At 43.0% G+C, this 26,740-nt stretch overlaps 1 protein-coding gene across 2 annotated transcripts in view; it reads right to left on the bottom strand.

Moving 5' to 3' along the window:
- Positions 1 to 2,428: 2,428 nt before the first annotated feature.
- Positions 2,429 to 26,740, bottom strand: part of LOC124553863 (ankyrin repeat domain-containing protein 65-like) — a 54,116-nt gene continuing 29,804 nt past the window's right edge. For both annotated transcript variants that reach the window (XM_047127855.1, XM_047127856.1), the window contains exons 2-3: positions 16,926 to 17,502; positions 2,429 to 3,013 (exon numbers count right to left, since the gene is read on the bottom strand). In XM_047127855.1, coding sequence (XP_046983811.1) covers positions 2,527 to 3,013; positions 16,926 to 17,491 — 1,053 coding nt within the window. In that variant the 5' untranslated portion in view covers positions 17,492 to 17,502 and the 3' untranslated portion in view covers positions 2,429 to 2,526. The remainder of the gene's footprint in view (positions 3,014 to 16,925; positions 17,503 to 26,740) is intronic.

Here is a 26,740-nt window from a genome sequence, read left to right as displayed (position 1 = left end):
ACATCAACAAAAGCAAAACGAGGATAATGGAATGTAGTCAACTCGGGTGATGCTGAGGGAATTAGATTAGGGAATGACACACTAAAAGTAGTAAAGGAGTTTTGCTATTTGGGGTGCAAAATAACTGATGATTGTCGAAGTAGAGAGGATATAAAACGTTGACTGGCAATGGCAAGGAAAGCGTTTCTGAAGAAGAGAAACAGAGTATAGATTTAAGTGTCAGGAAGTCGTTTCTGAGAGTATTTGTATGGTGTATAGGCATGTATGGAAGTGAAACATGGACGATAAATAGTTCGGACAAGAAGAGAATAGCAGCTTTCGATATGTGGTGCTACAGAAGAATGCTGAAGATTAGATGGGTAGATCACATAACGAATGAGGAGGTATTGAATAGAATTGGGGAAAAGAGGAGTTTGTGGCACAAGTTGACTAGAATAAGGGATCGGTTGTCAGGACATGTTCTGAGGCATCAAGGGATCACCAAGTTAGTATTGGAGGGCAGGGTGGAGGGTAAAAATCGTAGAGGGAGACCAAGAGATGAATACACTAAACAGATTCAGAAGGATGTAGCTGCAGTATGCACTGGAAGATGAAGAAGCTTGCACGTGATAGAGTAGCATGGAGAGCTGCATCAAACCAGTCTCAGGACTGAAGACCACAACAACAACAAGCTTCCAAAAACAAAAAAGCTGAAGTACAGTTTAGTAAAGTGTTGAATTTATGCAAACTGCGAGAATCAAAGTTTATTTAAAAAAGCCATTGATTGATTATTTTTATTACCTTTATCTTGCGTTATCCGAATTAACATTGTTTAAAATAGGAAAATTTGGAGGATGCCCAAAAACATTTAGCGGGTGCACGGAGAGTCTAGTACCAGACCTGCCTGTTGATACCTGTATCGATATGGAATAGCTGCTGTTTCATAACAATACAAACGAATTACTCTGACTTCAATTCTATTTAAAGTCAGAGAAACTGTGCAATCAGAAATAAGGGAATTAAGTAACATAATAGTAATTGACATTCATTACACTTATATACGTGGTGTATGAGTCAAAGTAAATATAATTTTATTACCTGTAGTTCCACGAGTTGTGTTACCGTCTCAACTGTGCCATTATGACTGATGAGTGTCGAGATTCGTGTGTATCGTTGTGAAATTTGTTTTGCTTGCATGTGCTGAAATTTGAGCATCAGCGTTCTGTATCAAATAGTAATTACTTTGGTTGTTGCAATCCTTTACATCAATTACAGACAACAATACTAGAAGGACAGGATTTCCTCTACATTTTGAATGTGGTATCGTTACTTTACAACTATTTTACTGCGACTGGTGACTGCTTTTCATTAGAATCAAAACGGATATTTTGTGTCTTGATAAACCAAGTGGTCTACGATGAAACGTCCATAAATTTTACAGCTAAGTTCCCCAAGTTTATAGCAGCTTTATATTAAATTGCTGCTATATGAGAGAGTGAGGTACAGTGTAGGTGCTGTGTGGTTTTGAGCTGTAATTCAATGTTGAACTATTGGCACTGCTGATGATGCTGTTTTCTAATTTATTTTCGAAAACTGCAAAGTTTTCTCTGTGTGCATAGTTGTTTCACAGAATATTAGTAGCATCATTGGTTTTGGTGCTTTGGTAGTGGAACAGGTGTGACATTCCTGTGCCAGTTGCAGAGCCGGTGAGAGCTGTAATTCCGCAGACCGCCACCTGGGGGCAGTGAGGTAGCTGCCGGCAGCGGCGTCTGGCTGAGGGAAGTGTAGTGTAGACTGATGGGAGGGGAATGTGAAAGAGAGAGCGGGGAAGTTTATTGTGTTATCCTGTAATGTGGGAATAAAGGTGCACGTCGTCTGGTAGGTTGTGGCACGGTTTGCAAGAGCAGCGCAACAGCTGTCTGGGAACTGTGAGGTGGGAGGTTGTACTCCGATCGTGTTTAGTTAAATGTGGACTGACCATATAGTTCCAGATGATAGGAGCATAATATAGTGTGAATATTACTACTAATATCTCATTGTAATTAGACATGGGGAGTACAGTACTTTACAATGTTTGTTGAATATGCAGGAGTAAATTGAGTGTGATATCAGAAGTGAAAATTCTGGTGATAGAACTCATGTAGCAGTGATTTCGATATGTTGCAAATTGCGATAGTCTGATATAGCACCTTGTTGACCGCTGTGAAATAGTTTTCAGCGATCAGATATTATAGAGTAACAGTGTTTATTCACATTGAACTGTTGACTTTTGCAAAGTTTAGTGTAGATATGCACTCGAGGCATTTTCCTTGAGGGAAAGTTTGCCTGTTGTTACCTGAATTTCTTTACTGTTACCTAGTGCTGTGTCAGTTTTGCCACAGCGTTGCTTAGACTATTTGTGTGCAGTATGCTACTCGAGGAGGAGTAAAATTAGTGAGTGACAGTAGGATTGAATTTTTGAATTGTTTATTGAAGAAGAATGCTAATTATTACTGGAGAAGTTGTTTCAGTTCTGTTTTTTACAGAGAGTCCGTTGGAGTGGCTGCCTCATGACAGCAACTCCATCAGCCTCCTCTCGTTTTCATCACTGGCGAGGTCCAGTGCTGTCCGACCATCACCAGCTGTGGCCCCCCTGTCAGCCCCCGCCTCGAGTAGTACAGCCGCAACTTCTGCGTGGCCATTGGCTGCCGCCCAGTGTAGTGGCGTCCACCCTCTGCCATCCCTGGCGTTGGGATCAGCAGTCGCCCTCAGAAGCAGCCTCGCCACAGCAGTGCCGCCCCACATTGCAGCCACGTGCAGAGGCGTCCTCTGCCACCAGCTGTCTCTGGCGTCCACCGCCGCCCCCGCCTCCACCAGCAGCCACGCCACCTCGACGTCTCCCCTGTGTGCTGCACAGTGCAGGGCAGTCCACCCCCACACCCCGCCCCTCGCCTCCACGTCGGCCCCATCGGCGAGCAGCGCCCTCAGCTCCCCCACTGCCCCCTGCTCGGCCACCTGGATCAGCCTGCTGCATCTCTCCTTTGCAGAGAGCCTCCTGCACAGAACACAGAAACTGCCACACTTTGCTACAAACACACACACACACACACACACACACACACACACACACACACACACACACACACACACACACACACACAACACAACGAAGAAAAGTGCAAAAAAAAAGGTTCAAAATGGTTCAAATGGCTCAGAGCACTATGGGACTTAACATCTGTGGACATCAGTCCCCTAGAACTTAGAACTACTTCAACCTAACTAGCCTAATGACACCACACACATTTATGCCTGAGACAGGATTCGAACCTGCGACCATAGCGGTCACGCGGTTCCAGACTGAAGCGCCTAGAACCGCACAGCCACACTGGCCGGCGAGGAAAACTGTCACACGAGGAAACAACTGTTGTGAATGCAAGTCTGTCCTGAAACAAACCTACCGATCCCCCCTACCGATTCCCCCTCCCACAATACAGAACAGTGTTCAACTCTGCATATATTAAGCTACAGCAGATTTGTTCAATCCCCCTTATAAAAAATCTTCATTCATTGTCCATTAAAAGTTGAATTATACAACCTATGAATGAATTAAGTAGTCACGTTTTGTCTCACTCATTCCTGAAGTCAGCTCCTTTGATCTCACTACGCTGTAGCTAATGAGTGACTCACCTCAACTGCAGAACAGGTTTGTTACAGGTAATACTACAACTCTGTCTGCAGCTTAACTACCACATATCACACTCCATTTCAAGATTTTCAAAGAGGCACTTCCCCCATACAAAGCCAAAAAAATTCAATCCAATTATCGGTCCATTTCTTGACACAGGCTCAGAGATACTGAACGTTTCTGACACACAGACACACCGAATTGTTTAATACATCTCAGACATAAATAGCACCAACTACCTGAATGATCAGAATTTTGTTTTACCTGATTTGTATGCAATCCACATAACACATGTCCTCTGCTCTCTTTTCAGTAAAGTCGTTTCACTATACAAAATGGTTACGCCAAGAGACCACAAGAGACAACTGCTCTGTGTGACCACCAGTTTAGATGCAAATTAGTACTACGATAATGCAAATATCAGAAAACATGGTATTAGAGATTACACAGCCATTACGGTTATACACACGAATTCATTACATAGCCAACGTTTCAAAAAGCAACTTTCACCTTAAAATTGTACAACAAAAATTTTGTTTCAGCATTACACTCTCTGAATACAATCCAGCAGCTATTACTCCTGTTAACAGTAACATGAAATATGATAAATATGGCTTCAGTCACAAGTGAGGAAGAGTGCCCATGTGTAAACTTGAAATGACATGACAAAGTTTTCTGTTGACCGGAGATTCCAACCCTGGACTTAATCTGACACTTTTAACCAGTAGCGCGATGATAAATTGAAATGACGAGATGAAAATGTTTTACCTTACCAGGGTTCGAACCCTGCACCCCACAACGTTCACTTCTAGTCAAGTGTAGACGTCACATATCGGTTTACTTAAACAGCAGCGAAATGTGCATATGACGAAACTATCTGTACTGACTATGAATCCAGCCCGCATCTCGTGGTCGTGCGGTAGCGTTCTCGCTTCCCACGCCCGGGTTCCCGGGTTCGATTCCCGGCGGGGTCAGGGATTTTCTCTGCCTCGTGATGGCTGGGTGTTGTGTGCTGTCCTTAGGTTAGTTAGGTTTAAGTAGTTCTAAGTTCTAGGGGACTGATGACCTAAGATGTTAAGTCCCATAGTGCTCAGAGCCATTTTTTGACTATGAATCTAACATTACACACATCGTTGTTGGCTACATACAAAGAGACGTTGATTATTGAATTCCTTTTAACCGGGAGCTGCTAGCTGAAACACATGATATGACGAAAAGTTCCATGTTTGACTTGCGAGTCGAAACCAGTACCCATAATTATTGTTGACAAAGTCCGGAGAATTGTTAAAAACCATAGTAATTTGTCATATGTTATTTTGTGTGTGCGTATGAACTTGAAATGACAGGCCAGGATTCGAACCCAGACGCATGTCTTTTGTGAAGGTCTTGAGGACTTTGCAGTCATGCAGAAACAATGAAAGGGTGGAAATGTATCATCTCAAAGGGATCAAACTTGCCGAAAAGGGAGATTTGAGTGCAGCACCAACATTTTCCACATCTCAAGCTCAAATGCAATAAGAGTCAAGTACCCTGTGACCTTGCACGTCGATTGGCTCATTGATTAAAGAAAAGAAAATATCGTTTAAGAAACGCAATTGGTGACAGAGTTTCGACCTGGCATGACTTTCGCCTCTGTACTGACTCCCCTCCAGGTTACCAGAGGTGGGAGACATGCTGCTTCTGCTTGTTAAAAATGATTGCCTGGTGTCAGAAACGAACCCAGATGTTGAGCCTAGGTAGCTCGAATCATTTCAGCTTCTTTAACTGATACCCTCACGGAAGTGATGGGATTCAAAGCCACTACGTGCATACTAGAAACTGGCCGCCTTAACAACTTTTTTCAATTTTATTTTTTAACCACTACAGCATCCTTTTCTCTACACGGTATCTTCCATTACAAAGCTTTACTTTTTTATTTTTTTAGGGTGTCAGTGCCAGGAAGGTGGCGACAAAGAGGGCAGGGGCCAAGAATCCACAGACGTGTCTGCCGTGCCGCCCTTATACCTGTCTCAGCTGTCCGCTCTCTCTGTGATGTACCGACATTCTTTTTCCGGGAGTCACTGGTCAGCACCAGGCAGGCGGGGCCAAGGAGGCCAGCAGTTGAGGACTCCGAGGCCTGCCCACGATGCATCCCCCATCCCTGTCACCGAGGCCATCCAATATTTTCGTGGATGATTTTTTATTTTTTATTTTATTTTTAATACTTCATCCAGAAGACCATGTCTGCAAAGAAACTATCTCAGCTGTGAGCGACGACTTGGAAGTTACGTGTTCACGGTTGTTTGTTTTCGATGTATTTCGCAGTATCTTGTAAGTCGCCCAGTGCGTCATTTCCTGAGGTATGTTTGCCAAGTTGGTCTTCTGTTATCTTCCACCCGCTGGAAGCTCCATGCTGCGATTTCTGAATGTAATGCATAATAGTAGAAATCAGGACAGTCCCTTCTGGTTAAAACAAGTTTTGGCGTACAGAATTAGGTAAATAACATTTATTGAAATGTACGAAATCTTCTGTCTTGAGGACAAAATTGTCCTATGAGATTCCTTCAACATAAAATAAGGTACTCCTGAGCTACGTATTTTAGAGTAGATTTCTGTTCCCATAAAAATAAATAAAAAAAATACCGTTTAAGAAAAAAGAGCTTTAGGACGATTCGTTATGTTGTTCTTGTATTTACGTCTTTTCCTATTCACTTTGCAGACTGTTTCACGTAACTAACTAAAAAGAATTGCGAAGTTTCTCTTGTAGTTTTTCGCCTCAGCGAAGCACACGCGGGGGAGACGCGCCACCCCGTGGTCGGCGCCACGTCCGCTTGCGCCCGGCGTGCGTGCGGCGCCTCACCCAACGTCTGCTCGATTTGTTTCCCCCTGTTACCAGGTAACACGTTGTTTGTCCTTGTGGCCAGTTTACACCATTTCTTCATTGTAAATGGACATGGCACGTCTATATGACTCAAAAAATTGTTGGTAGGTGAGGAGTGCTGCTGTTTATCCAAATGATCCAGCTGTAGTGCGACTACTTTTTGTGCAGTCACATTTCTGCTTTCGTTTTCCGTTAATTCCACGTATATGTTCCTAACTTTTACCATATTTGACGGGCGAACTCTGGTTTGGGTATAACTGAGTTCGAATTAAAGTTGTTCAAAATTATAAAAACGATTGGGGACGTGCCCTACTTCTATCGGTGGGCGCAAGACAGTGGAAGTAATTTCGTCTGGTAAGTGGGACGTGAGGTTCATGGGTGTCTTCTTCCATAGCTCATATGTTGAACGCATGAAGAGAGTTTGTGACTTTCTCCATACGTATGTGAGATTTAGTCCCCCCCTCCACATTTTCAGCTGTGGAGTTAACGTGTCAAACTTTACCTTCAAAATGTTACCACGAGTTAAAAAATGACTCGAAGCTGAGAGAAATCTTGCTGCTGTTTCACGTGGAATGGGTACAACCTATGCCACGCAGTTGACTTTAGAAACCACATACATACTTGCAAAGCTGGCCTTTTGGATATCGTCAAGTCTTCTCGCGCTATGTTCTCTGACGCTAGCTGGCACGCTGGCAAGGATTTTCCTAGTTCTAAGATGTAGTACGATTTATGTTATACCTGTAGCCGATACCCAAGATTTGCATTTGGATGACCACACTGAGGTCTCCCGTGTTTTTCAAAGATATTCCACGAGTGATTTAGTGTTGCTCAGCTTCGCACTCATGCAAGTTCGTGTTTGCTGGTTACCTGCAATGCCTTCTCCCAGTCACTTTCGCCGGTGATCACGAGACCCACAAACGATACTCTGGCGCCGGCCGCGGTGACCGTGCGGTTCTAGGCGCTAAAGTCGGGAACCGCGTGACTGCTACGGTCGCAGGTTCGAATCCTGCCTCGGGCATGGATGTGTGTGGTGTCCTTAGGTTAGTTAGGTTTAAGTAGTTCTAGGGGACTGATGACCTCAGATGTTGAGTCCCATAGTGCTCAGAGCCATTTGAACCATTTTTTTGATACTCTGGCCATGTATGTGCAGCCCTCGTAGCTCTTTCTGCAGAGTGGCTAGCAGGGGTCCAGTGGCAATGGCAAACAAGGCCGTCGACATAGGACAACCTTGTCGCACCCAACTTGTGAACCCAAGTTGTCTGGTTAGCTGACAATTAATCGTGATTTTTGAAAGGCTGTTTTTCGAGGTGCTGTTCTTCAAAATTCTACCAGCGATGTCGGCAAAACACTTGGGAAAATCCAGTACGGTCATTGTTTCAAGAAGGCACTGATGGCTCACCTATCGAAAGCATTCTCAAAGTCGAGCGATATACAGCGCACTGAAAAAATGGCTCTGAGCACTATGGGACTTAACTTCTGAGATCATCAGTGCCCTAGTACTTAGAACTACTTAAACCTAACGAACCAAAGGATATCACACACATCCATGTCCGCGGCAGGGTCGAACCTGCGACTGGTCACGCGGTTCCTCCAGAGTGTAGCGCCTAGAACCGCTCGGCCACTCCGGCCGGGTACAGCGCACTGATGCCTGGGAACATGTGTCGTAGCTAGAACGTGTCTATATTCACAGACAGTTTGAATAACTGATCTGTGTCTACCTGCACTAGATTCATATGGGCCAGTTACCTCATGCATTGACATTTTTACTCTGCAGTCAAGAACGTGCACCACAATTTTGTAATCACTATTCAGGAGGGTAACTGGTCTTAAGTTTTTTACTGTGCACTGTGTGGGTGTTTCGGAACTAGCACCACGATTCCTTCAAAAAAATCCTTAGAAATTTTTCCGTCAGAATTCATTATTTCATTACACACTACAAGCAGTTTTTGGCCTCCACAACCTGCTATAAGTCTGCCGGGAGGCCCTCGGGCCCCGGCAGTTTCCTTTTGGGACTCTGCACAACTGTGGTTCAATAGAAGTCTTGTGAGGATGGACATGGTCTGTTTCGAGAATCTGCTGTCTACAACAGAAGATGGAACTAGCAAGTGCAATACAGTCATGAGGGAGCCTATCTCACCTTCTCGAAAGTAGGAATTAAATCATATATTTGTATGTTTTGTGATCATACCAACCTAGATCACTTATAAAATAGCAGTACATGCCCTGTTATGTTCCAGCCTGGTTGTAACATTACGTTTCCTGGCGACTGGGGAATGATTTAAGTGTCTGGCTTTTAGTCACAGAATAGCACAGACCACCATTTTATACGTTGTTGTGGGTGTATGCATTGAAGTTTGCAACACTTTGAAGGATTAACTATTTCTCGCATAATTTCTAGTTCAGATACTAGCATATCTTGCTAGTGGTGAAATAAACCGACATTGTGCTTCTATATGTGGCTAGAAAACAGCGTGATATGTGCTGAGTTCGGAACGCAGCAGGTGAATACTTTGTTGTAAAATCATTTAAGTTTCATCATCCCTCTAGTAGTGAAAAATTTCGATACATTAAATTTTGTTTCATTCACAACCTCTGCCCAAAACAAAACTTTATGCCCCATCATATCAAGTTTTAATGCTGTTACATGTGGTTAAAATGATAGTTAAGATCTCTCGTGCTTTGTTAGCCGAGACAGTAGTGAGTGGGTTGGAGTCCTGGGTCCCAGTCCAATACAAAACCATGTAGTCTGAAGTTGAATTTTGACTTTGGAAATGTCATTTATTTTAATGAACTTGAGCTTACAAGCACTGACGACTGTCACCTCTGGTAACAGATTTTCTGATATTTACGTTATTGTGGAATTGGTTTTCATATGGACTATAACCGTAAAGGGCAGTTTTCTCTAGTGGTCTGTTGTAGTAATAATATTGTGTAGTGAAACGACTGTATCAGAAAGAGAGTAGACAAACTGGAAGACCGTTAGGTTATGTGGCTGCATACAAACCAGGTGGAACACAGTTCAGGTCATTTGGCTTCTTCTGAGCATGATAACACATGCATATAAATTGGAAAGGCACGACACTCATCTGGTTGTGAAAAAAATTTTAATCTTATTAATGTGATACTTCGATCATCAGACAGCATTCACAGCGTGTTTTAAAACCTGGCCTTTGAAAGGTACAGATAACGAAATGGTTGACAGTGTGTTTCAAAGGAGGAGAAATTCAGTACAGCAGGCAGTGCAGCAAGGTGGAACTAGTGACTTGACAACAGAAAGAGGCTGTGGCAGTGCAACAGTTACCCGTCATAAAAGTATTACAACATAAATCTAAATAATACGGCTGACAGAAATTTAAGTATTTTTCGAACGAGGGTCCTCCCTTTGTAGGCACACATGAAACCATGAGGCAGTTAACGTATGCTGTGTCATAGCTCAGTCACGGAAAAACAAACACTGATGTACTGATGTGTGTGTGTGTAGAGGGGAGGGCTTATGAGCAATGTTTGTGACTGATGATGGATTAAGTTGTGCTGTGGACTTGCTACTGAAATAAAATTAAGTTTGTCCTCCATATACAGTAGATGTGAATGGTAAATTCCATGAGAACTGATGTCTAGAAGGCCTGGCATGGATACAAGGGGAGGAGGATGAACATGGGATCATGAGACATCCTCCCTGAAAAATAGGAAAGCACTGTATCACTTCACTGTATGAAGTAAAAAATAATTCTGCTTGCATGCCGTTGTATCCATCTTATTTTAATTATTATTAAAATTCTAAGAATTTTAGTGTGAAACTAAGTATAAGTTTTGAGGGGGAGGGGGAGTGAAATCAGTGAAAGACCGCGGCAGCTCCAGAGCCAAACATTGTATATGTGTCTGCAACTGACACCCATTAGTGTGAGAAGTATGCGGCAGTGGATTGGGTTAAGATCACTAATTACAGCATGGATCTAATACACATCAACAAGAGAACCTGTAAAATATACACAAATAGTTCTACGGGTGTAACTGAACTTTGGTAATGTAGACGTATAGTTTTTTCAGTAACTGTAAAATTTTACCATGAGTGAAAGGTCTGTCGTAGGTTTGTGAGTAGTGGATTACGGTGTGGGATTTGTTCAAAGTATTTTCATTGGGGGGGAATGCAGTGGGGAAGCCAGTGGTCATTTTAGGGTGATTTTCTCCTGGGAATGTAGAATCTGTAGTAGAAACAAGTTAATAGAGGAGCAGGACCATAAGATCTGTGCCCTTCAGGTCCAGTTACAATGCGCAAAGGAGGAACTAGATAGGTTGAGGAGGGTGAAGGGGGGTGGGGAATGGGAACTGGCAGTTGGCAAGAAGGTAGCTAGGAAGAGGAGGTATTCAGACAGTTTCACTTTGCATACATGCAATAGATACAACCAACTGTCAGAGTTGAGTGGAGAGGAGAGGAGCCTCGTGTAGCCGTAAATGTAGGTAACTTGCAGCAGTCCTCAGCAATTAGGAGGCCTAGGTTAGTTGCAAAGTCTAGCAGAAAGAAGGTTCTGCTGCTAGGTAGTTCCCACGGTAAAGGTGTGGGCCAGCAGTTGCAGGAAGTGTTGGGGAGTGAGTACCAGGTCACCAGCATTGTGAAGCCTAGTGCAGTAGTGCAGGGTTGGCTCAGGTGACAAAGCATAGGGGAGTTATGTAAGAATTTTACGAAAGAGGATCAGGTAGTGATAGTGGGTGGAGCAGGGAACAGTCTCGATAGGGACGGGGAATATGATGTCAGTGGTGACTTGGTTAAGACAGCTACTCACTCAATCTGGTGGCACTAATGTGCATTTCGTGCAACTGTTTCAGCGTCATGCTCGGCCTCACCTTAATGCAGCTGTTAGGTGCGTTAATGTGGGGCTGGGGAGGGCACTGATGGTGGAGGGCATGGATCACATCTCAGTGGTGCCAGTTGGGTCTATCAGTAGATGGGGTTTCACTAGGCATGGCCTGCACCTCAACAGGTATGGGAAGGGGAGGCTGGCTAAGCTTATAGGTGACAGTGTAGTGGGTGGTGGTGGTGGTTGTGGTATCACTCATGGAAAAATTCCTGTAGTAGTTGGTGTTAGAGCTGCACCTTTTTTAGACTGAAGTCAGCTGATAGGTATACCTGCTTAAAGGAAGTGCCTGTAACTAAGGGCTCACCTCCAGAGGATGTAATGTTTCCAAGTAGAGAAGGAATTAGCATATTTCATCAAAATATAAGAGGTATTAGAGATAAAGTTTGTGAACTGCTAATAGATGTTAACTCTGTAATTATTGGTATATCAGAGCACCACTTAAATAATTTGATAATTCAAAGGCTTCCTTTACCAGGCTACAGATTAGCTGGCTGTTTCTCAAGGAGTTCCTTGCGGGGTGGAGGAGTGGCTCTGTACGTAAAAAACAGTATTTCATTTGAGTCCATAGACTTATCACGAGACTGCACTGAACAGATATTTGAAAGTTGTGCAGCATTAGTTGAATTTAGTGAAACTAAACGTCTAATTGCTGTTGTTTATAGGTCCCCTAACTCCAACTTCAAAGCATTTTTGCTTAAGCTAGAGAGGGTTTTTGATTCACTTTGTCGGAAGTACCAGAAAGTAGTTAAATGTGGTGACTTCAGTATTAATTTTGTACATGATTGTGCAAGAAAAAGGATGTTGGTAGATCTCCTAAATTCATATGATCTGATGCAGACTGTGTTTTTTCCAACTAGGGTGCAGGGGAACAGTAGCACAGTCATAGACAATATTTTTATTCATTCTTCATTACTAGGCGAGCATTCTTTTAGTAAAAGGGTGAATGGCCTTTCAGACTGTGGTGTCACCGCCACACTTGCTAGGTGGTAGCCTTTAAATCGGCCGCGGTCCGTTAGTATACGTCGGACACGCGTGTCGCCACTATCAGTGATTGCAGACAGAGCGCCGCCACACGGCAGGTCTAGATAAACTTCCTAGCACTCGCCCCAGTTGTACAACCGACTTTGCTAGCGATGGTTCACTGACAAAATACGCTCTCATTTGCCGAGGCGATAGTTTAGCACAGCCTTCAGCTACGTCATTTGCTACGACCTAGCAAGGCGCCATTATCAGTTACTATTGATATTGAATCATGTACTGTCAAGACCGACGTTCACCATTAACGGATTAAAGTTAAGTATTCCACCAGCTACATCCTTTTTTCTAAATTCTAATTTCCTTGTCCTGTTCCAGACCTCACGCCAGCCTGCGTGAGCTAAAACGCGTGCCTTTCAGCCTCCTTCTAGTAACACAGTGTTGGCTCTCCTGCCAACCGAAAAACAGACCATGATGCACAAATTTAACACTAAAAGGTTTTTGTACTCAAACCAATGTCGTATTTAATTACAAACTACGTAGGTAAGTTAATCCAACAGCAGTAGAGAGTTTTGCAAAACTTGTCAAGGAACAAGAGTGGTAAGATGTTTATAGTGCTGATAATATAGATGATAAACAGAATGCTTTCCATAACACATTTCTCATGCTCTTTGAGAGTTGCTTTCCATTACAACATTCTAAACGGGGTACTACCAGTAATGGACAGTCTGGTTGGCTGACTAGTGGGATAAGGATATCATGTAGAACAAAGCGGGAATTATATCAAAATGTTAGAAGTAGTCACAATCAAGCTACAGTAGCCCACTTCAAACAGTATTGTAAGGTGCTTAAAAATGTTATTAGCAAGGCAAAAAGTATGTGGTATGCAAATAGAATATCTAATTCACAGGATAAAATTAAAGCCATATGGTCAGTTGTGAAGGAAGTGTCTGGTCAGCAGCACAAGGTTGATGATATAAAGTCAGTTCGCAGTAATAATATTTCTGTTACTGGTAAATCAGATATATGTACAGTATTTAACAATCATTTTCGGAGCATTGGTGGTGAATTAAATAAAAATTTAGTTTGTACAGGAAATCATATAAATTTCTTAGCAAATGCCTTTCCGAGATTGACGTCTGAAATACTCCTCTGTGATACAGACAAGAGGCAGATTGAGTCAATAATTAAATCACTGAAGACTAAGGACTCTCATGGTTATGATGGAGTGTCTAGCAGACTATTAAAGTACTGTGCTGCACATGTTAGCCCTGCATTTAGCCATATTTGTAAGTTTTCCTTTAGGAATGGTTAGTTTCCTGAGTGATTAAAGTACTAATAAAGCCGCTTTATAAAATGGGAGAAAGGGATAATGTAGATAATTTTAGACCTATTTCTATGCCATCAGTGTTTGCAAAAGTTATTGAAAAGGTTGTGTATGTAAGGTTAATTGATCATTTTATATCACACGATTTGCTATTAAATGTACAGTTCGGCTTTAGAAGTCGTTTGACAACTGAAAATGCTATATTCTCTTTTCTCTGAGGGGTGCTGCATGGGCTAAACAAAAAGTTTCGAACACTTGGCGTATTTTTTGATTTAACAAAGGCATTTGACTGCGTTGATCTCACAATATTGCTCCAGAAGTTGGACCATTACGGAATAAGGGGAGTAGCTCACAATTGGTTCACCTCTTACTCTAGCAACAGGCAGCAAAAGGTCATTTTTCACGATGTTTATAATCGCCGTGATGTGGGATCTGAGTGGGGTACTGTCAAGTGGGGGGTGCCACAGGGATCAGTGTTGGGGCTGCTCCGGTTCCTTATTTATATAAATGATATGCCCTCTACTATTATGGGTAACTCTAAAATATTTCTGTTTGCTGATGACACTAGCTTGGTAGTAAAGGATGTTGTGTGCAACATTGACTCAGTTTCAAGTAGTGCAGTACATGACCTCAGTTCATGGCTTGTAGAAAATAAACTAACGTTGAATCACAGTAAGTCTCAGTTTTCACAGTTTCTAACACACAATTCAACAAAACCTGACGTTTTAATCTCACAGAACAGGCATATGATTAGTGAAACTGAACAGTTCAAATCCCTAGGTGTTCAGATAGATAGTAAGCTGTCGTGGAAAGCCCACGTTCAGGATCTCGTTCAAAGACTTAATACTGCTATTTTCACTATTCGAACGGTATCGAAAGTGAGTGATACTTCGACACGTAAATTAGTCTACTTTGATTATTTTCATTCACTTATGTTGTATGGTATTATGTTTTGGGGTAACTCTTCCCATTCTAGAAGGATATTTTTGGCTCAGTTCACGAGTCTGGGTATTTTGACACTGGCCTCTCAATATGTATATTTCTTATTGTCGTTTCTTGTTACCAATATTAGTTTATTTCCAACAATAAGCAGCTTCCACTCGGTTGATACTCGGCAGAAATCAAACCTCCATTTGGATCGGACTTCCTTAACTCTTGTGCAAAAAGGTGTGCAGTATACTGCTGCATCCATTTTCAATAAGCTGCCACTCGAATTAAAAAATCTTAGCAGTAATCCACGGGTTTTCAAATATAAACTGAAGAGTTTCCTCATGGGTCACTCCTATTCTGTCGCGGAGTTCCTTGAAAAATTATGATTCTCATTGTATTGCTGATAGCGTTTGCTTAAACTTATGGACTGATTTTCTTTCAGGTTCATGAACATTTATTTTTATCCATTATTACTTTTATGTTGTATGTTCATGTACTGACACGTTCCATGACCTTGGAGATTTGCTCCTCAATTTGGTCCTACGGAACTTGAGATGTAAATAAATAAATAAAAATTACTGTTAGTAAAAATATTACCCTTAATAAAAACTTTTTCAAACTTAAGAGCCTGTGTCATTTCCCACAGGGTGCAGAACGAGTTTGGAGTGATGTTTTAAGTTTTTTCAAGAACATAAATAACAATTGTAATATGTTCATTGTTTCAAACATGAATTTTCATGTTAGTCTTTATTGAATAAAAGAAACACACTGAATGATTTACAATACTGGCTACAAGTTCATTAAAACTGGTTCACGGAATGCACGTAGTGTCATGTCAAACACAAGATTTCCAATATGCAAATTGCACATAAAATACTACATAAGTATTAAAATCTAGCTGAAAAATAAATGATAATTTATCAGTGTTAATAGCTATTAGACTTGTATGGACATATGTTATTGTAAGATAGTGCAAAAAGAAAGGAAACTCTGGTTGCAGAGCCTCATTAATGCTCACCAACTATCAGAGGTGGAAAGCAACAACAATAGATGAGATATATATATATATATATATATGTCATAGTGAGTGTCACAGTAGAATGAAAGTCTGTAGTGTTCACTGGGTGGCTATAGTAAAGCCATAGAGCAATCGACAGGCAGACAGGGGAGGGATACTTGTTCATGGAAGACACAGTAAAACATGGTATTCTGTGTGCCACAGAAGGGAATGTATCCTAGTACCGCGTGAACTTTATGTAAGGGCTGAGTAGAGAGGAGAACAAAATGAGATGGGAAGACTCAATTTTATGAGACCAGCCAGAACCGCCATGAGGATTGGCTCTAGTCTCATGAGGTGGCCTCACGCTGCAAGAGGTGTGAGCAGCCAAACACTGGAGCACCGATGCTTACTTCACCTGGTCTTCTGAACATCTTCCATACAAGCTCTGACAGCAGACCATTATTATTTTTATGTAACGTGCCTTTAGATCAATTAGAATCTTCCATGCAGAGTTTGGATTAGGAGAGAACGAAGAATTATGTTGGGTTGGTTACTGATATATGGCTTGAACGTAGAAAAAAGTGACAGACAATTATGCAACAGACAAAGCTGTAGTAGTGAGGTGTGAACAGTGATTACTCTGATAGTCTGCTTTACTACATGAAGAAAATTCCAAAGGTCAACACCAGCAATCTAAAATTATAAATATGTTGCCGCCCTCCTATAATCATTCTGCAGTACACTACCTTGCTCTAGGTGTTGGTTGTAAGTGACTTACTCGGTCTCATCTTTATGCAGCGTGGCACTATTCAAATGTGTCTCATTGTCATCTGCCACAGAGGCACTGAAGATGTTTAAACGCTACTTTATGTGAACAGGCTTACAGCAACCTGTACAGGCTGCCGGCTGCAAACTACACACATCACAGTGTCTGAGCCCTTGCTGGGCAATACAGCTTTGTGCCCACAGCAGAATGGGCCATGCTCTATTCGCACAGTGAGTGTACCATTTCTAGTGACAGTTGATGCCAAAACCTAAACAAGCCCTTTTTGTATACATGTAGTTTAACAGAATAAAATCTACAAACTGGCTCTTTGAAGATTTTTGATCGCTAACATTCCTGGTAATGAACTGGGTTCAGTTTAGGGATTCACTGACTCTGATACAGAAGGGCAATGATAGCATTGTGAGCTATCATGAAACGACTGTCTACGATGGTGTATTTTATGGCATAGACACATCTAAAGAAACTCAGTGGCAAAAATAGAGTCGGAAATACGCACACACACATCCAGAACTGAGAGACACAAGTGAGTGGGCTGTCTCACACTAACCTGATTTTTGGTGGTGGATCGTACAGCAGCGGGCTCACTTCGATCAAGTCTTGCGGCTGCTTCCACATGGCATCCGCCCACCCCTGAGTGGCCATCACCTCACGGGTTCGTGTCTTCATAAATTCGACGGCGGCCCGCCTGAGGTCGCTGCAGGAGTGGCGGACTGCGAGGGCGGCTGCAGCCGCCGCGGTCTCCACGGTCAGTTGAGCGGCCACCTGCCGCTCACACTCCGCCTTCAGCCCCGACACGCCGTACTTGTCCGCTGCGGCCAGCAGCTGGGCGGCCATCGCGGGCAGCTGGGGGGCCCGCAGGGTGTACAGGTAGGAGACCAGCTGCCTCAGCACGGGGCCCCCCACGTCGGCGATGCTCACCACGCCAGTGCTCGCCTCGAGGGTGTCGTGGGCGAACATGGCGGCGAACACGGGGCTCCTGTCCACCAGGACGGCCCTGTGCGCCACCAGCCGCGTCTCGCCTGCCACGAGCGTCACCATGGCGTCGTCCCCGGCGTCCAGGAGGGCACCCAGGTCCACGGCCACCGTCTCCGTGACGTCCTTATCTGCTTCCATTGCTGACGATTCTGAAACACGACATCATCGAGCAGCCCTTTCAGCTTACAGGTGACTGTCGATACTTCTACCGGAAACAGACACACCTGTCTCCAGCGACACTTTCTCTCAGACTGATGCCATTGGTGAATAACTGCAATTCTTTAATAATACCGTTTTCAAGAGTTTTTTTCAGCTCATTTTATTAGGAGAACAAGCTCCGTAAGCGGCAGGGGAGCGCCACTCGCGGGCGCGGACCGAGAAGGGAACACCAGGAGGCCACCACCGCAGTTGGAGGCGGCCGGAGTGGGCGCGGACGGAATAGGGAACACCTAGAGCGGCAAGATAGCGCGACTCGCGGGCGCGGACCGACTAGGGAACGGCAAACAGAATACCAGGCACCGGGCAGACATAAATGTGCGACCCGGTCCAGCAAGCAGCCAGTCTCAGGGAACACCTGATGAAGACGTCAAGTGATGACGTCCAAATATCGCGTTTGCAAGACGCTGATATCCGGCAGAAAACCCGATTTCCACGAGATCTCATATAGATCATTGTCATACTGACAAACGCCATACTAACTAGCGTGACAAATTTTTAAGACACTGTGAATGCAGACGACGGAAAATTTTCTACTGTAACACCCCACCCGTTGCTGGCAGGATTTTGCATGTGTGTTCGACCCTGACAAAACTTACAGAGAAATTGGGCGTGGAACTGTACGCAAAAATGGATAAAGCTAGATTGAAATGTGGCCCTGTCACCCCTAATTAATCTGCGGTGGTAGTATTGGCGACAAATCACACCTATTTTTACTTCCAAATATGAATGATCACGGACACTTAGGGTGTTCAATGACACCAGACACATACACAAAAATAAAATAAAGCGAAAGAGTGAATTCAGCATCAACTACTGAAAGTAAAGGCTCTACTGAATCACAATAATTTTATTCTAACCTTCAGATCAATGCTGAATAAAACACAAAGAACAGTTTACAAATTACCCTCCTAACTAGCATTGGCAGTGAACTGTGTTTATCGGTCCAAATGCGATCTCTCATAACTTGGCTCACCGACTGACATCGACACAAAACGCAAAATACGAAGAACCTCTACACCCCAAAGTATCGTGAAGCCTCTGTGGAAACAGCAATTGCACGTGATCCAACTATTTAACGTTACTCCTAACACAGGCCGAAGCGGGAGCGATCTCACTGTAATATTCCTGTTGCAGCGGCGGTCTCCGACGCCGACGGCGCGGCCGTCCGATCGGCGTGTGGCGTCTCGGAAAGTACACTCCTACAATACTCGGACAACAGACCGCTGTCCGTAAACTTCTCTAATTACGACAGTCTTCCCCGCACCAAAGCGCTGGCGCGGCTAACGTCGTCTCAGAACGAGAGACCAAGACGGGTGACGACTTGGCTAACGCCCTCTCAGTACGAAAGCCCGGAACGGAAGACCTCGACAGAGAGTCGAGGAAGATCGCTCTTCACCTCTGTTGTCCCACCTCAACTTTTACCGAGCCAAACACACCGCGAGACAGGCTCAAAATACCCATTTTGCATGTGCCACCCAATGTATGGCCTGGGAATCTAAAGTTTTTTCCAAAGCTAGAGCCACACGTACAGGCAAATATAGTTTTACTGGAATTTTTCTCCTAAGAAACCACTCGAGATTTTCCCGGCAAAATTCCCCGTCGTAGCGAACGCAGACTCCTGTATTGAAAGTTGTTATTCGGAACTCCTGGCCTGCACCATTTGAGTTACTCGGAGGCGTAAAATTAGTGGGACATAGGCGAGGGCACGCGCAGAAAAGCCTGTCCAGCTACCCGCTGCTCTGTTTTGGTAAACAGCTGAGCATCTGCAGCCTCAGAGGCTGGCGGCAGCTGTGGCCTCTCTAAACTGATTACAGAACTTCCCCAGTTGACCATTTCTGCCGTCAGGCTGCGGCCTTCTGCGGCTAGGCGGGGAGGTAGCCGAGCTCTGTCTCGCACACTGCATTTCTGCAAAGTTTTACGATTAGAAAAACGCGTAATTCTCACTGTATTACCTAGCCTGCGTGCCGATGTGTTTCCACATACATTTCCTACACCGTATTTTAGATTATTTACCAACTACTCATCTCCAAAGCGACAGCGCCGCCGCTCTCAGTCGTTTTTATTGACGTCAAGTGTTCGCAAAGTGATTATAGTCACGTTAAATGGACTCCTGTAAGGTGCAGGACCGATGCCACCTTACAGTATCAAATAATGTTAAGTAAGTTTATGCTAAAAGGGAAGTTAATTCGAGTGCAAATCAAAACAGTTAATCACGTAAAGTATAAATAAAATATCATAAAGTTAAATATTTATTTCCGAAAAAAGTACAATTCAAAAGTGTGTAATTTGGTGATTGGTCAGTCATGAAAAGCCCGAGCTAACGCGGGAGGATAATGTATTTCTATTGGCCTTAAAGAAAACTGATCAATCAGAAAGGAGTATTCTTCGTGCGTCTTTTGTCTTGGATACAGAATGCTTACGCCAGTCTAGTGGAGTCGGAGTCCAGCCTTTCAATGGTACGGTTGTGTGTAGTATGAGCTCCAAAGGAAGTTATAATTTGCCAGTTTTAGCTGTGGTACACGACTCAAAAGTGCTTTACAGTGATGGCAAATTTATTCTGTTCTCTTTTTTTTTAGAAAGTACGGATTTTGTAAGTAACTTTGTGCATGAGAAAAGACAAATTCCGCTTGGCATATTGAGCAGATCGGTGACCGAAACCTTGATTGTATTAGATACCGATGAACTTAATAGTGTGGCGAGCATTATCGTATAAGAGCAATTCTTACTTAATAGCTGTTCAGATTTCGGGACATACGTTGCCATAGACTTGCTAACGTGAATGAAAGGGTTAGTGCATGGCTGTGTTAGGATTAGCACGGGCTTCGCAGCGAACTTGTAATTCTAACTTCAGATTATACCGAAGTTTTATGAGTACTTCTACCTTTCACTCAAAATTAAAACCTTTTCCGAATTCTTAGAATAGTTACGTTGTGTGCAGCAGCCTAGGGCGGGTCGCAGTACGGTAGGTTTCTGCTCGGCTTTCCTACCGGCGATCTGCTGCAACGAGTTCACAGGCAGGTGCAGGACAGAAGGAACAGTGCTGCCGCACCTGGTGCATAGGCCGGGAAAACAGTTAAAAAGCCGTAGTACATTGAACCCGTGGTTGAGAGAAACTTTGTGAGAGACCTGATAGTGAGTGACAATGAAAAATTTAGTAAATTGGTACATGCAGAAGTTTGAATGGAAACCGTTTCAAGTTGCCAGACATACTTAGCAGAAAGATGTTGAACAGTCACAATAACAACGAGGGCACATCGAAGCAGCAGACGGCGTCACAGCGGTATCAACGACCAGCGGTACGGCAGGGCCGCGATGCCAACTTACACGACGAGCGGGGACCCTGAAACTGGTACGGCAGACGGAGGAGGTCGGACTCTCAGTTTTAGCACGCCGAGGCTGCATCATTCAACGAAAGGTAAGTTTGTTACATTTGTTGTGTGTGTGTGTGTGTGTGTGTGTGTGTGTGTGTGTGTGTGTGTGTGTGTGTGCGCGCGCGCGCGGCGCGCGCGCGTATTGAGAGACTGAATAACATGGAAAGTGAAAGGTTTTGTAAATACGAAAAAAGAGGAAGGACTTTCATTCAGTGTAAGTGCTTCGCAGACTAGCAAGCTTCAACAGACAATAGCGACCGATAAGCTACACACATATTATATGAAACACTAATAATCCTTCTAAAATCAACTGAAATCTACCCAGAGTTAATTTGCTAAGGTTATGACACGATTCATACGACATTGCTGCCATTTCGCACTACTAGCAGTTATAATGATAACTAAAGTACAAGAGAAGGTTTTTGACGATGTTTGTTATTTACGGACAGTGGAGTAGAATCTACTTTAACTATATCAGTTAATGTAACTAGTGGAGGTAATGTAGATCCTGAAAGTGACATTAAGTATGAATTCGGTAATGTCTCCTACATCCGACATCATTCTCACTGCAAAGACCGACTTCTTTGGGCGCTTCATCAATTCTGTGGTATGCCCTTCCTAAACGAAATCGAGCAGTTTTCCAAATCTCACATTAACATTGGATTAGCGTACTCACACTTTCCCCAATACACCTATCTTGTACAAGACAGGAGTAAACGAATCTGTCACATTACGTATATGTTTTTTTCTATTAAGTGAGCAGCACAAGAAATTAAGCTTCGAATTTAACCTACAGTATTCAGTTTACATGTTACTTCGTACTTAAAAACGCACGTTGTTAACATTTTACTTCAACAGTGCAGGCCGGCCGTTGTGGCCGAGCGGTTCTAGGCTCTTCAGTCTGGAACCGCACGCCCGCTGCGGTCGCGGGTTCGAATCCTGCCTCGGGCGCAGATGTGTGTGATGTCCTTAGGTTGGTTAGGTCTAAGTATTTCTAAGTTCTAGGGGACTGATGACCTCAGATGTTAAGTCCCATAGTGGTCAGAGCCATTTGAACCATTTTTAAACAGAGCTGTGGCGAAGTTCCACCTACTTTCTGTTGCAGCTGCGAGGATAATATTTCCAATAGCGACCGATAAGCTACACACATATTATATGAAACACTAATAATCCTTCTAAAATCAACTGAAATCTACCCAGAGTTAATTTGCTAAGGTTATGACACGATTCATACGACATTGCTGCCATTTCGCACTACTAGCAGTTATAGTCACAACTAAAATGATGGATTCCAACCATGTCGTTATTTAACTTAACCCCGTCGCAGTATTTGGTAGTGAAAAATAACTTGACAGTTATTGACAACCGCTAAAAATAATGGTTATCAAAGAATAACTGGAACCGTGATAACGGTTACTCCAGAATAACCGTTTGGCCCACCACTAGTAAGAAGTGTTGTCGGTGGGCGCGTAGGAGGGGGCAGAAGTAGGGGGAGGGGAGGGGAGAGCTGCCGGCGGCCGACAGGTGATGGGGGGAGGCGCGGTGCGCGGCGAGGTCTGCGGAACACGGCCAGGGCAGTACTGTGTGGTCGTGAGTGGCGACAGTGCGGTGACATCTGGCGGACACGGATATCCCACGACAGTCCTGTGGGCCCAAACTTGTTATGTGGATCGACTTTAGGAACAGCCAGCTGCCACAGGCTGCCGACGAGCAATGCCTCTAAGCCGTCGGCACAGGGACCGTGCATTCGAACGTTGAGCGTACACAGTTTCTGACGTCATAGCGTGGAATAGCACGTTCGGGAGTCTTTCCGAACGTGCAGAGCAATATCTGGCATGTCAGATATTCTGAGCGTGCGTCTGAGCGTTGACCAATGAGATGACACAACGCTACTTACGTCACACGCACGTCGTCTCCCTTCAGTACAGAGATGTGAGGCGCCATATTAGCATTCATTTCAAGCCTATATGTATAAATGCGGTTTCTGAGCACCATCAAATTGAGAATCACTGGAAAACCCGTTGTTAGTTGTGTGATTCGTTCCAATAAAATAATGACAAACATCGTATTCATGGCAACAGAATTATTGTAACGAGCGTCTTATGAGAGTAGGCTATTTGAAGGCAGCGACACACTGAAGATCCACCCAAAACGCATTGTTCTTTGTACAATTTGTTATAATTAAATTTCAATTAATAACAATTATATACGATTAACGTTTTTAGCAAGGTGTAACATAATATTTTTTGAGAAGAGGAAGCGGTTTTTGGTTTTGCGTAATGAGTAGCGTCACTGCCCAGTAATGGGGCTTTGTTTGGGGCGATGGTTCGCGTCTTAACGCTCCCAAAAAGAATTTTTCCTAACATTCGCGTTTTTATTTAGTTCTGATACTTTATTATTAGTGTAATATAAGTATATGCTATAATATTTGATGTTAGGTAAATATAAGTTCACCTTTTTTTGAGGGGCAACTTTGTTCGATTGGCTTAATTACAGGACAGCTTGCGCTACTTGTATGAAGATATTTTGTTCCTTTTTCTTTTACGCTTCGTAATTCACATGTTGCAAAGATTCTGCTACTGGGTAAGAACAGTGATCAAGTAAGACTGGCTTTGGGGTTTTACTAAAATGAGGGAATGATGAAATAATGTTTATCTTATGCGGAGAAGTATTCCAAATTTGTACCGCACTGTTTGTAATGAAACTTTCATAAGCCTGTGTCCTTATTGGTTGGACATGGTACTTTCCTTTTCGTGGACGATGGAGGAAATGTGCGTTTTAATAGAGCTAACGTGGGAATTTTACGCGCGCCCGTTAAGTAAACAGTGTGATTTACGAAGTAGAAACATCCCTGAAACTGCCGCTGGAGTGCGTTGCTATCGCGTTTACCACGTTGGGGCCCACGTACCGTGTGCACAAGTCGCGTCCTTCCTGAGCGTTCAGCAGCACGTTGAACTTGGCACGCTCAACGTTGACGTTCGACAGCACGGTCCGTGTGGCGACGGGTTTACGTCCCACCAGCAGCAACTCACAGAAGTAAGATCCGACCAGTTTCATCTTTAGGCTGTACGAGGGTGGCCAGCGTAGGAGTTTTTCTTAACTGAATGAAGAGGGTTCAGTGCAGCAACTGTTATAGACTAATTAACTTTACCTCAATCATTTACCTAACAGTCCTATCCATTCACCATTACTGACCCCGAGAACAACACCAGTGAAACTATACTAAAATACTGAAAGTGATTCCTTATTTAATTTCGGTAACCAAGATAAACACGTGCAATTTACAAAACAGACTGCTATTCAAAACCGCCATTTAACTACAGTGAACGTTGTTGCTTTTCAAAGCAACTAGTTAAAGAGTAATGACAAAGTTTAAAAGTATAAATTAAATGCCTCTTCACAAAATATTACCACAGAATGATATGTTTTTGTGTGCGGTGCAAACTCTACTCACATTTCCAAATTACGTCAACAGAGTGTTTACACGTCTAGTTCTGCAGGACCAAACTGAGAAGGTAATCTCCAACGTCATGCAAGGTGTCTGTACATAAAAGTACAACACAGAAGTAATAAGAGTGAAATAAAATGTTTATGAACGCAAAAAAGACAAGCCATAAATTTATGTAAACACAGTCAATAACACAACAGAGGAACCAGTTTAATATTTCAAGGAACTCCTCGACAGAGCAGGAAGACTGAGCCATGAGGAATCTCATCAATTTCGATTTAAAAGCGCGTGCATTACTGCTAAGATTTTTTAATTCTTGTGCTAGCTTACTGAAAACAGGCGTACCATATACTGCACACCTTATTGCACAAGAGTGAAGGAAGTCCGATCCGGTAAAATTACTGATTCTTCGCTGCATTAAACATTACGAGCTTCCCACGAATAAAATAATGGCCCTGAGCACTATAGGACATAACTTCTGAGGTCATCAGTCCCCTAGAACTTGTAAGAGATGTATTACTCATGCGCTGCCTGCGATATGCAAGGTATAAGAAAATCTCTGACCAGAGAGCAGTGTTGACTGCAGTAGGAACTGTTTAGCTGTAGCAGTAAGTTGTTGCTAGTCTGGAGTAGAGATGGGCGAACTGAAACACGTAACTGTTTCGAAACAAATGAAACAGTACAATGTCATGTTTCGATACGCTGTTTCGAAACAGTGAAACAGTTTGTGTTTTGTAATCTAATAAACCTACACATTTTATCATCTTGAATGTCTACTGTACAGGTATGTCCATATAAACACAAATGAGGTGCGAGAGCGCTAATCATATCGCAGAAAGTATGAAACTATCACTTAGGCGTCTTGGCAGTTTCGTATTTCATGCAGCAAATGCGCTGCTTTCGTGTCGTGTGACTTTCATTCTTTTCAATTGGCTGAGGACAGCCATAGCTGAAGACAAAAGAACCACCACGAACGGAACTGGAGGTGGGAGCAAATTGCAGAAACAACGGGTATGCTACTGGGATACCCACATTCCGTTAGTATGGGTAATATACCCATTCTGCTAATTCCCATGCACACAAAGGGAATCATTGTGGATAATAGGCACAGTTACTATAGACTCACAAATAATGCCAAATAATTCGAATAAATAACAAAATATAACAGAAAAAATTTTGTCTTTCAAGGTGTTTCGAACCGTTACTATAAATTCACCATGCTTCCCAGCCCTTCCCGTTCACCATTACACTATCAGTGATATGTCAAACAGATTGCTTGCAATTATACCTACATTAAATTTATGTATATGTATAATAACTGTCACTCTACGCCTTTTTTTATTCAAAATGTTCTAGGCTTACTTGCGTTTCTTAACATGATTACTGTACTTTAACAGAGAAACGTATGTTATAAAAAAAGTGTAATTTAACTGAATGATTTTCACATATTTATTATTTTGAATGTGAATAGTATGCGTTGTTTTATTGTTTGGTTAATGTTTATAAAGCAAATGTTACGCCATTTCGGAATAGGACAGTCATCTAGAAAGGGAGCTTTATTTTCGGATATCTTAAGCTTCATGCTATTGCTTGTCAAAACGATTTCGACACTCTTGAAAGTGTTTCACGAAGTGATATGTTGTGTTTCAGTACCTGTGCCGAGCCCGAATCTCGTCCGACACAGAGCTGAATGAAACATCACTGTTTCGATACAATCAGTCCGTTCCAAGCACATGTGGACTGAAACAGCCTTATTTTGAAACAACGATACAGTTTCTGTGTCTGGCTCGAGATCGAATCTGGTCCGGATATCCGAGACAGGGGCGGAATGGAACACGACTGTTTCGAAACAGTGAACCACAGCCGTTCCGAAACACTGAAACAGTTCCACGTATCGATACACTGTATCGAAACATAGAAACAGTGGCCAAGTCTAGTCTGGAGTCTGCTCTGGTCTGGTATGGTGTATCGTGTTGGCTGGCCTGGTCGCGGTGCAGCGATGTCGCAGCCTGAGTATTATTGTGTAAGGTAAAAAGCAGCCTCGCCCATATGTAGTAATGTTATCTCAAGTCGCATGTAAATGTTTTTAAAACTCTCGTAATAATAATCTTCCTCAGAAAAAGTAACTTTTAACAACCATTCATTTCAATTTAAAGAATTTACTAATTCCTCCGATCCATGATTATCCCGATAATTGCAATATAAAAATCAGTTGCTTCCTTTCATAAATGACAGGTAGGTCGGCCAGCATTGCACAGAGCTGTGCCGGAAAAATTTATTGTAAGAGCAGATATATCCGGCGACTTCATTGAGGTAAGAATTTTTCCTTTTTTATTCAGAATGATCTTT

This window comes from Schistocerca americana, chromosome 11, assembly GCF_021461395.2.
Source record: "Schistocerca americana isolate TAMUIC-IGC-003095 chromosome 11, iqSchAmer2.1, whole genome shotgun sequence".
In the NCBI taxonomy this organism is placed as follows: Eukaryota; Metazoa; Arthropoda; class Insecta; order Orthoptera; family Acrididae; genus Schistocerca; species Schistocerca americana.
Note: the sequence above shows the minus strand (reverse complement) of the source record. Positions and strands in the feature narration are given on the sequence as shown.